Source organism: Cherax quadricarinatus, chromosome 17 (assembly GCF_038502225.1).
Source record: "Cherax quadricarinatus isolate ZL_2023a chromosome 17, ASM3850222v1, whole genome shotgun sequence".
Taxonomy (NCBI): Eukaryota; Metazoa; Arthropoda; class Malacostraca; order Decapoda; family Parastacidae; genus Cherax; species Cherax quadricarinatus.
The window spans coordinates 5,261,064-5,273,563 of NC_091308.1; the positions used below are offsets into that span (position 1 = coordinate 5,261,064).

Here is a 12,500-nt window from a genome sequence, read left to right on the forward strand (position 1 = left end):
AGCTATGAGAGCAAAGGATTCATATAGAGAATCTGGGAAGTAGAGTGTTGGGTACACCAGTGTTCAGCCTGGAAACAACAGTGTTCAGCCTGGAAACAACAGTGTTCAGCCTGGAAACAATAGTGTTCAGCCTGGAAACAACAGTGTTCAGCCTGGAAACAACAGTGTTCAGCCTGGAAACAACAGTGTTCAGCCTGGAAACAACAGTGTTCAGCCTGGAAACAACAGTGTTCAGCCTGGAAACAACAGTGTTCAGCCTGGAAACAACAGTGTTCAGCCTGGAAACAAAAGTGTTCAGCCTGGAAACAAAAGTGTTCAGCCTGGAAACAACAGTGTTCAGCCTGGAAACAACAGTGTTCAGCCTGGAAACAACAGTGTTCAGCCTGGGAACAACAGTTACTACTACACTATCACTACCACACCATCATTACCACACCGTCACAACCACACACCATCTCTACCACACACCATCTTTTCCACTCCCACCCTCATCACTACCACACACACCATCACTACCACATACAGTCACTACCATGCACCATCACTACCACACACCATCACTACCATACACACCATCACTACCACATACAGTCACTACCATGCACCATCACTACCACACACCATCTCTAATATTCCCACACTCACTATCACTACTACACGCACCGTCACTACCACACACTATCTCTTCATCAAACACCATCACTATAACATACAATCTCTTCCACTCCCACACTCACTATCACCACACACACACACACACACACACACACACTATCACTACCAACAGGTTATCTGTTGTCCAAAGTGTTTATTTATTGGTCTCCTGTTGTCTTCAGCAGGCTCCCCTGTTAACAGTAATGTTTACCGATAGATCTCCTGTTGAGCATAATAATGTTTACCTACGGCCACTATGGCCAGCCCTGGTAATATTTACATGTATCGTTCCTGGTGTCTTCTGAACTGTATTAACTTGGGTGTTCACTGGTGTTTCCTGCTCTGGTTACCGCTCCATATACCTCAGTTCAATTCTAAAAATTCCCACCCTATTCACAGTTACTTCAGCAGAAATTCAACTTTCTTTCCTCTATTTTTCTTCCTTCCATCCTCGTCATTTACCTTCTCTGTAGTTATTAGAATATTCAGTTTATATATATATATATATATATATATATATATATATATATATATATATATATATATATATATATATATATATATATATATATATATATATGCAAAACAACCACTCTGAAAGAATAGAGAAATTCCAAGCGCTTTCGTGACTACTCACATTATCAAGGAACTATGTTCCTTGATAATGTAAGTAGTCACGAAAGCGCTTGGAATTTCTCTATTCTTTCAGAGTGGTTGTTTTGCATATTCTGAAATCACCTGTTTACTGTGATCTTATTGCATATATATATATATATATATATATATATATATATATATATATATATATATATATATATATATATATATATATATATATATATATATATATATATATAGGTAGTAGGTTGGTAGACAGCAACCACCCAGGGAGGTACTACCGTCCTGCCAAGTGAGTGTAAAACGAAGCCTGTGATTGTTTTACATGATGGTAGGATTGCTGATGTCTTTTGTCTGTCTCATAAATATGCAAGATTACAGGCATGTCTTGCTACTTCTACTTACACTTAGGTCACACTACACATACATGTACACATTTATTTATACACACTCATCTGAGTTTTCTTTGATTTTATCTTAATAGTTCTTGGTCTTATTAATTTTCCTTTTATATCCATGGGGAAGTGGAATAAGAATCTTTCCTCCGTAAGCCATGCGTGTTGTAAAAGTCAACTAAAATGCCGGGAACAATGGGCTAGTAACCCCTTTTCCTGTAAAGATTACTAAAAAGAATAAGAAGAAGAAAATTGTCAAAGTGGGAAGTCTGAATGTGCGTGGATGTTGTGCAGATGATAAGAAAGAGATGATTGTGGATGTTATGAATGAGAAGAAGCTGGATGTCCTGGCTTTAAGTGAAACAAAGCTGAAGGGGGTGGGAGAGTTTCAGTGGAGAGGAATAAATGGGATTAGGTCAGGGGTTTCAAATAGAGTTAGAGCTAAAGAAGGAGTAGCAATAATGTTGAAGGATAAGCTGTGGCAGGAAAAGAGGGACTATAAATGTATTAATTCAAGGATTATGTGGAGTAAAATAAAGACTGGATGTGAAAAGTGGGTTATAATAAGCGTGTATGCACCTGGAGAAGAGAGAAGTGTAGAGGAGAGAGAGAGATTTTGGGAAATGTTGAGTGAATGCGTGGGGAGTTTTGAATCAAGTGTGAGAGTAATGGTGGTTGGGGATTTCAATGCTAAAGTGGGTAAAAATGTTATGGAAGGAGTAGTAGGTAAATTTGGGGTGCCAGGGGTAAATGTAAATGGGGAGCCTTTAATTGAGCTATGTGTAGAAAGAAATTTGGTAATAAGTAATACATATTTTATGAAAAAGAGGATAAATAAATATACAAGGTATGATGTAGCACGTAATGAAAGTAGTTTATTAGATTATGTATTGGTGGATAAAAGGTTGATGGGTAGGCTACAGGATGTACATGTTTATAGAGGGGCAACTGATATATCGGATCATTATTTAGTTGTAGCTACAGTTAGAGTAAGAGGTAGATGGGAAAAGAGGAAGGTGGCAACAACAAGTAAGAGGGAGGTGAAAGTGTATAAACTAAGGGAGGAGGAAGTTCGGGTGAGATATAAGCGACTATTGGCAGAAAGGTGGGCTAGTGCAAAGATGAGTAGTGGGAGGGTTGAAGAGGGTTGGAATAGTTTTAAAAATGCAGTATTAGAATGTGGGGCAGAAGTTTGTGGTTATAGGAGGGTGGGGGCAGGAGGAAAGAGGAGTGATTGGTGGAATGATGAAGTAAAGGGTGTGATCAAAGAGAAAAAGGTAGCTTATGAGAGGTTTTTACAAAGCAGAAGTGTTATAAGAAGAGCAGAGTATATGGAGAGTAAAAGAAAGGTAAAGAGAGTGGTGAGAGAGTGCAAAAGGAGAGCAGATGATAGAGTGGGAGAGGCACTGTCAAGAAATTTTAATGAAAATAAGAAAAAATTTTGGAGTGAGTTAAACAAGTTAAGAAAGCCTAGGGAAAATATGGATTTGTCAGTTAAAAACAGAGTAGGGGAGTTAGAAGATGGGGAGATGGAGGTATTAGGTAGATGGCGAGAATATTTTGAGGAACTTTTAAATGTTAAGGAAGAAACAGAGGCAGTAATTTCATGCACTGGTCAGGGAGGTATACCATCTTTTAGGAGTGAAGAAGAGCAGAATTTAAGTGTGGGGGAGGTACGTGAGGCATTACGTAAAATGAAAGGGGGTAAAGCAGCTGGAATTGATGGGATCATGACAGAAATGTTAAAAGCTGGGGGGGATATAGTGTTGGAGTGGTTGGTACTTTTGTTTAATAAATGTATGAAAGAGGGGAAGGTACCTAGGGATTGGCAGAGAGCATGTATAGTCCCTTTATATAAAGGGAAAGGGGACAAAAGAGACTGTAAAAATTATAGAGGAATAAGCTTACTGAGTATACCAGGAAAAGTGTACGGTAGGGTTATAATTGAAAGAATTAGAGGTAAGACAGAATGTAGGATTGCGGATGAGCAAGGAGGTTTTAGAGTGGGTAGGGGATGTGTAGATCAGGTGTTTACATTGAAGCATATATGTGAACAGTATTTAGATAAAGATAGGGAAGTTTTTATTGCATTTATGGATTTAGAAAAGGCATATGATAGAGTGGATAGAGGAGCAATGTGGCAGATGTTGCAAGTATATGGAATAGGTGGTAAGTTATTAAATGCTGTAAAGAGTTTTTATGAGGATAGTGAGGCTCAGGTTAGGGTGTGTAGAAGAGAGGGAGACTACTTCCCGGTAAAAGTAGGTCTTAGACAGGGATGTGTAATGTCACCATGGTTGTTTAATATATTTATAGATGGGGTTGTAAAGGAAGTAAATGCTAGGGTGTTTGGGAGAGGGGTGGGATTAAATTATGGGGAATCAAATTCAAAATGGGAATTGACACAGTTACTTTTTGCTGATGATACTGTGCTTATGGGAGATTCTAAAGAAAAATTGCAAAGGTTAGTGGATGAGTTTGGGAATGTGTGTAAAGGTAGAAAGTTGAAAGTGAACATAGAAAAGAGTAAGGTGATGAGGGTGTCAAATGATTTGGATAAAGAAAAATTGGATATCAAATTGGGGAGGAGGAGTATGGAAGAAGTGAATGTTTTCAGATACTTGGGAGTTGACGTGTCGGCGGATGGATTTATGAAGGATGAGGTTAATCATAGAATTGATGAGGGAAAAAAGGTGAGTGGTGCGTTGAGGTATATGTGGAGTCAAAAAACGTTATCTATGGAGGCAAAGAAGGGTATGTATGAAAGTATAGTAGTACCAACACTCTTATATGGGTGTGAAGCTTAGGTGGTAAATGCAGCAGCGAGGAGACGGTTGGAGGCAGTGGAGATGTCCTGTTTAAGGGCAATGTGTGGTGTAAATATTATGCAGAAAATTCGGAGTGTGGAAATTAGGAGAAGGTGTGGAGTTAATAAAAGTATTAGTCAGAGGGCAGAGGAGGGGTTGTTGAGGTGGTTTGGTCATTTAGAGAGAATGGATCAAAGTAGAATGACATGGAAAGCATATAAATCTATAGGGGAAGGAAGGCGGGGTAGGGGTCGTCCTCGAAAGGGTTGGAGAGAGGGGGTAAAGGAGGTTTTGTGGGTAAGGGGCTTGGACTTCCAGCAAGCGTGCATGAGCGTGTTAGATAGGAGTGAATGGAGACGAATGGTACTTGGGACCTGACGATCTGTTGGAGTGTGAGCAGGGTAATATTTAGTGAAGGGATTCAGGGAAACTGGTTATTTTCATATAGTCGGACTTGAGTCCTGGAAATGGGAAGTACAATGCCTGCACTTTAAAGGAGGGGTTTGGGATATTGGCAGTTTGGAGGGATATGTTGTGTATCTTTATATGTGTATGCTTCTAGACTGTTGTATTCTGAGCACCTCTGCAAAAACAGTGATAATGTGCGAGTGTGGTGAAAGTGTTGAATGATGATGAAAGTATTTTCTTTTTGGGGATTTTCTTTCTTTTTTGGGTCACCCTGCCTCGGTGGGAGACGGCCGACTTGTTGAAAAATATATATATATATATATATATATATATATATATATATATATATATATATATATATATATATATATATATAAAATATATATATATATATATATATAATATATATAAATATATATATATATATAATATATATAAATATATAATATATATATATAATATATATATAATATATATAAAATATATATAAATATATGATATATATATATAAAATATATATAAATATATAATATATAAAATATATATAAATATATAATATATAAAATATATATAAATATATAATATATAAAATATATATAAATATATAATATATAAAATATATATAAATATATAATATATAAAATATATATAAATATATAATATATAAAATATATATAAATATATTATATATAAAATATATATAAATATATAATATATATATAAAATATATATAAATATATAATATATATATATAATATATATAAATATATAATATATATATATAATATATATAAATATATAATAATATATATATATATATATATATATATATATATTCCTCCGCTTTCCACTTTGCTGGTCTTACTTCCCTTGTTACACACTACCAATATACTTACTGTCTCCATGTTGTGTTCCATTTGTAAATAAGATACATTATCGCTGAAAGTTAAAAGTAGATCAGAAAAAATTAGCAAAAACGCTCTGAGTGTTCCATGTCGGGGGATATCTATTGAGTATTTGAGGTTATTAATTAGTGTAAACACTGATCTTCAAAACTGCCTTAGGAACAAATTCAGACTGGGTGGGATCATTACTGCTTAAATTTACATTAATTGAGATTTTAAAGAACGATCTAGCATCTAGCTACATCCTTTATGTTGAGATAAGTAGCTAATCAACAATAACAACAAGGTTAATAAAAGGGAAGCTTGCTTACCTTTAACGATGTCTTTGGCGACGATATCGTAAACTTTCTCCTGTGTAGAGTTGGGCTTGATCACACGGTCGAACAGATACACCTTCCCCTGGTGGAGGCAAGCAAAGAAAATTTTGATTAGGCGATGGCTATTCTGTACAGCATGTCTTAAAATTCTGAAAATGATATAAAATACTGATGTGCAGCAGCTGGGTATCTTTATTGTTGAAAGGTGTCGCCTACATAGTAGGTTTCTTCAGTCAAATACAGAAGGCACAAGGCGTAGCAGCGAAGTAAGATGATGTAATTAGTCCACCAACCTTGTAGAAATGGTGTTTGAGGTGGCCAGTCCCTCAACCTGGAGTTCAGTTCCATGAACTGGAACGATATCGTCCCAATCCATGGACCTGAACTCTTCTCCAGGTTGAGGGACTGACCACCTCAAACACCATTTCTCTAATGATGATGACACCCAACCACTGCACATGTGAAAGTGAATCCCAATATATTATACGAACAATGTTAAATACTTTAAAGCAATGAATCAGAAAAATTAGTGTTCTCACAAGTAGAACAAAATTCAACCATTGGAATAGTCTCCTCCTGAAGTTGTTAGTACCACGGGATTCTACAGTCCATTCCGGGAAGTGTCCAGCAGTATCGTAGAGGTATTTCCGGAAGTACAGATGCTCCATAGGACACGGTTCACTTGACAACACTACGACATGCGTTCAATTAGTAAGAGTAGTTGTCGTAAAGTAGCTGTAGTTAAGATAATTGTAGTTCATATCTCCCATCCACCTCTTCCTCTCCAATAAAATGTCCGTCCAGATATAATGGTATAATATTTTCCCATCTTTCTCAAGCAGGAAGTGGCCAGAGGCACAGAAGGATGTGCGAAGAACTTTCTGCTTTACCTTTCTTGCCTCACCTATTTGTAAATAGAAGACAGTCCTCTGCTGGCACAGTAGTAAATAGTCTTTTTCTGCAGACAGCTTCAGTGCCAATTGAAAAATCTGCTCTCTTGGAGGGATATCCTCAGGACCATAAGAACATAGGAACACTGTAGCAGGTCTACTGGCCCATATATAGCAAGTTCTTATCAAAACCACCCACGTATTTGCCCAACCTCTCCCCAGTGCTACCCAAGAATTTGTTCCCATACCCAAGACAGAAGAAAAGCCTGGCTCCAGACCGGGCTTCGAGGGCAGAGAAAATCCTTAAACCGGTCATAGGTATATCACAGATATATTCCCCTACCTTATACACAAAATTTCTTTTCTATTTTGTTTAATCTATCAGGAAAATGTTTGTCAACCTGTGAGGAAACATGAGCACCAAAGGGACAGGAAAACAGCAACGTTATGAATATCCGCATGCCAATAATATTTTCTCTTCTTAACTGCTGAAGGTCGAGAGGTGAGTAGCTGAGAGAGAGAGAGAGAGAGAGAGAGAGAGAGAGAGAGAGAGAGAGAGAGAGAGAGAATGGGGTTGACGGGATAAGACATCAGAGGTCGTCAAGAGAGGCCGTGTTACCTGTCAGCAGCTTTTCTTGGGGAGCTCGGGGGTGAGTGTTAGTGTTATCATGGCTTGCTTGTGGAATAAGAGATCAGGATGTTAAAGGAGGAAGTCCTACTTTTCAAGGAGGAAAATATGCTGAAAATTAGTTTGGAAAATGGGTGACAGCATTGGACAGCTCAGACGAAGGATCCGTTGTATGTGGTCGAGGCACATATGTGTGTATGTGGTAGAGGTACATATATATGTGGTAAAGATTTGGGTGTATGTAGCAGAAGTATGGATGTATTTGGCAGAGGTACCTGCGTATGTGGTAGAGGTATGGGTATATGGGTGGCAAGGTTGGTGGTTACATAGACAACCGTTCAAAAAATCCTCGCTTATAAAATATTCACCGTTAAAGACAAGGAAATGATCAACAAAGAAAGAGAGAGAGAGAGAGAGAGAGAGAGAGAGAGAGAGAGAGAGAGAGAGAGAGAGAAGACAAGAGATCAATAACGTTTATGTTTATTATACTAATAGTCGGAGAGCCAGAAATAAAATAGACGAAATAAGACTAATTGCATGTGCTGGAAGCACAGATATTATTACCGAGATGTGGTTTAGTCTGAGAAATGAGGATATACCTGTTGAATGCCACTTACAAAGGTAAGCAAAACAACTACGGGGGAAGTTGAATGACAGCTCTACGCCTTTCGTGTTGCAATCAACACATCAGGAGCTTTCAGTGTTGTAGAAAAGAGGAGGTCCAAGCAAATACGATCACAGGAAGAGCCTTTGATGGAGTAGTAAATGTATGAATTATCCCACACAGAACGACACAACAGAAGAGTTGCTACGTATGTTAGAGAAAATTTAAACTTTATCATCTGGAATAATATAAGATGGACGGGACGGTAAATGAATCTAATGGGCGTCAGTTTCTCTAAATGTGTGAAAAACTAATCTAGGGTGTGATCCACGGCCCTCCAAACCTAAATGGTGACCATTATAAGTTTCTATGGGACGAAATTACTAAAGCATGTAGATACGAAAATATAGTTTCAGTGTAAGATTTCAGCTGTACCTAAATTAAATGGAACAATCTAATTGGAATTCTAAAGTCTAACAAGTTTTTAGAAATTGTCCAGGACTTCTTTTTTTAAATCAATAGTAACAGGACCAACTAGAAGAAATAACATGCTTGACCTGGTTCTTACAAACGGGCACTATCTTGTAAATAAAATAATCTTGAGGTTAATGAAAAGTGTGGAGGAAGTGATCACAAATCAGTTAGTTTCAATATATCAGTGTTCTCCAGATAACGATAATAAATTAAGGTTCCTGATTTTCATGTTGCAAACTCTACGGGGCTGAGGAATTACCCGAGATCTGAGGCAAAGAAACATACACATGTGCAACAACTAGGTATATTATGCAGACGTTTCGCCATCCAGTGGCTTTACCAATACAATACAGAGGCATAAACGGAAGATTGAAGAGGATGAAGATATCAATTATTATACCAGTCACGACCAAAATAAATTATTGAATATGTAAGTCACTAGTGACATGGTTAAAAAGCAAATATTTAGATTTAAAACCAAACAAATCACCAAGATGTGACAACCTGTTTTCCAGATTTATAAAAGAATACAAAAAGGAACTTAACAAAAAAGTCTAATCTTTTTAATGGATCTTCAACGAATCCTCAAAGGAAAGTTGATAGAATCAGTAATTGCAAATGCAATTCGGACTCACTTTTTTTGAATATAATTTGATCAATGAATCTCATTGATCAAATGAGTTTCATGATTATAATTTTGCTACTTTTTTCCACCGAGGTATTTGAGGTGGTTGACCAGGAGATATAAAACAGCATCGTGTATATGGATTTCAATAAGGCTAAGCTGAATCGAGTTCCACACAGGAGACTGGATCAAAGTAACGTTGATCCAGTAATCAACAGAGTTGCATAAATGGGGAGAAATAATGGGGAGCCGTTACCAGTGGTGTTTCACTACGGTCATATTATGTTCTTACGTAGAAGCAAGTTTCCCGTTAACATTAAAATAGGCCCTCAAATAAATTTTGATGAGGCTACGGAGTGCTACAGGATGTTATGATAAGCTGTTGTTATTGTGGTCGGACAAGTGGCAAATTCAGTTTAATGTGAGTAAATGTTAAATTCTAACCTTGGGTAAAGAAAGTAATTAAATCGCATATAAACTAAATAATATTGACCTCAATTAAGCAGGATGTGAAAAATATTTCGGAATTTTAATGGTAATCTAAAGCCAAAACAAAAGTGCATAAGTGTTGGCAAAAATAACTAGCAGAATTCTTGGCTTCATAACATGTCAAATATTAGAAGTCCTTACGTTATAAAGCAACTTTATATGTCATTGTTAATATTATATTAAGGCCTCATTTTGATTATGCTGCTCAGTTCTGGGCTACATATTACACAATTAACATAAAAACTCTTTGAAAACATGCAAACAATGAAGACCGAGTTGATCTCCTGTATCGGAAATCTTTCCTGTGAAGACTGATTAAAGGAATTGAATTTGCATTCTTTGGAAAGACGTAGAATTAGAGAGTTATGATTGCAGTGGACAAATGGAAAAACAGGAATTAAAGGAATGTCCATAACGTTCTGAAAACAATTTAGCCAAGACAAGATTCTTAGTGATGGAGACAAGTTGGACATATTTCGACTGAAAAAATGGAAAGGCAGTGATCTGCACGATTGTTGCTGAGGGAAGCAAACTATAAAGCAGCGCCACTGAAGCGAGAATTCCATTATGATAATGATTATCCTTTATTCCTCAGCATCATGAAAATAATGCAGACATTTATTATTACAACTGAAAGCACAAAAGAAAGCCAATAATTATGCTATGCATTTCTGTCAAGAGAGAGAGAGAGAGAGAGAGAGAGAGAGAGAGAGAGAGAGAGAGAGAGAGAGAGAGAGAGAGGGTGAGGTAGGGAGGAAAGGTAGAGGTGTTACCAGTAATTAGAAGTCCTGGGAGGCTGGGTTACCACAGCTAATCTGATAATGGCTGTGGCGAGTTAACCCGTCCACCCTGATGTTGTGAACCATGCCTGAGCCGAAGGTTGCCTAGGTAAAGGATGTATGAGGATGAAAGATGTCTGAGGGTGAGGGATGTGTGAAGGTGAAGGATGCCTGGAGTGAAGGATGCCCTGCTCAGGTTAGGTTTTTTTCCTCTACTGTTCCTGAAGTTCTTCGCTACATTAAATTTCCATTTTATGGACAACTGAGTTCATAATTTTCGTTGAGCCGATTTTCTGGGGCCGAGGGATTAACTGGGTAGTGATAGCTGGGATATGTCACCTACCCGCCTCCTGTGTGGCAGGTAGATGGTATAATTCTAGCTGTCCAGACTACTTATGTTCCAAAGGGAAATTAGGTCTAACAAAAATCACCCTAAAGGGAAAAACAATAGATTAAAACATCTCTTAGGACAAAAGAGGCATTTACAGGCTAATAATACGAGGAGAGGGACACTTACGAAATAAATATATTCAGTTAGAGAGAAATCAACTAAGGAATAAGAAAAGCCAAAAGTGAATATGAAATTAGTCACAAGGGAATCGAAGATCGACCGAAATTGTATCTTTCAGGTAAACAGAAGTAAGATTAGAAAGATAAGATAAGATAGGTCCACTTAAAAGTTGCTCTGGTCAGCTCACTCTCAGTGACAAATATATACAATCTTCAACATTTATTTCCTTGCAGTTTGTATGCAGGAAGATACTCGCGTTATTCCAGAGCCAAAAATTATATAGTTCAAGACGAAAATAATTTGTGCACGATCAAGGTCACTAGTGACATGGTTCTCAGACAAATAAATTAAAACCAAACAAATCACCAGGCCCTGATGAACTGTTCTCAAGGGTTTTAAAGGAATACGAGGAGGAACTTACCAAATCATATCACTTTAAACTGGTATAGTGCCAGGTAAGTGGGAGATAGGTCGTTAGCATCGAATTATAGATCAAACGTCTAACCTCCATTGTGGGAAAAACTGATGGAATCAATAACTGCCGAAGCTATTCGAATCCACCTTGAAAGATATAAACTGAATAATGAATCCCAGCACGGTTTTACAAAGAGGCGTTCCTACCTTACGAATTTACTAATTTTTTCACTAAGGCATTTGAGGAAGTAGATCATAGTAATGAATATATTGTGTATGTGGATTTCCACATATCAAGAACTCTTAATAATACCAGTCCTCAGGTTATACCTCTGTATGTATGCGCTCAGTATGGCCTCATTTAGATTATGCCTCACAGTTCTGGTCACCTTATTACAGAATGGACATAAACACGCTGGAATACATACAAAGAAGGATGACAAATATGATCTTATGAATCATAAATCTTTCCTACGATGATAGACTTAGGGCACTGAATCTGCACTCTCTGGAAAGCCGTAGAAATAAGGTGGAACGATATGTCTGAGGTTTGTAGACGAATGGTTCAGAGAACCGACAAGTTAATAAATTAGACACATGTGCAACACTTGGGTATCTTTAATGAGGAAACGTTTCCCCACACAGTGGCTTCATCAGTTCATACAAAAGAGAATCGTGAAGTACAGAAGGAGTTTGAGGTAATCAGTCCCTCAGCCTTGAGTCGATGTGATCAGTCAATCTTGAAAAGAATACAGCATATGTGCGAAGAAGTGGCTTATATACTGTAGGTATGAGAGGTGCAGCAGTCGTGGGTGGTATCACATTTGCCCAGTACGGAAGTAGGTCATGCCCAAGGGTTGGGCATGTGAAGAATTCTTCACACTGGGCAAATGAGATACCACCTACGACTGCTGCACCTCACCTACGACTGCTGCACCTCACCTACGACTGCTGCACCTCTCCTACGACTGCTGCACCTCTC

At 37.6% G+C, this 12,500-nt stretch overlaps 1 protein-coding gene across 2 annotated transcripts in view; it reads right to left on the reverse strand.

Moving 5' to 3' along the window:
• The window catches only part of LOC128686394 (kinesin heavy chain), a 609,520-nt gene that overhangs the window by 279,334 nt on the left and 317,686 nt on the right, over positions 1-12,500 (reverse strand). For both annotated transcript variants that reach the window (XM_070085754.1, XM_070085756.1), the window contains exon 2: positions 6,099-6,186. In XM_070085754.1, coding sequence (XP_069941855.1) covers positions 6,099-6,186 — 88 coding nt within the window. The remainder of the gene's footprint in view (positions 1-6,098; positions 6,187-12,500) is intronic.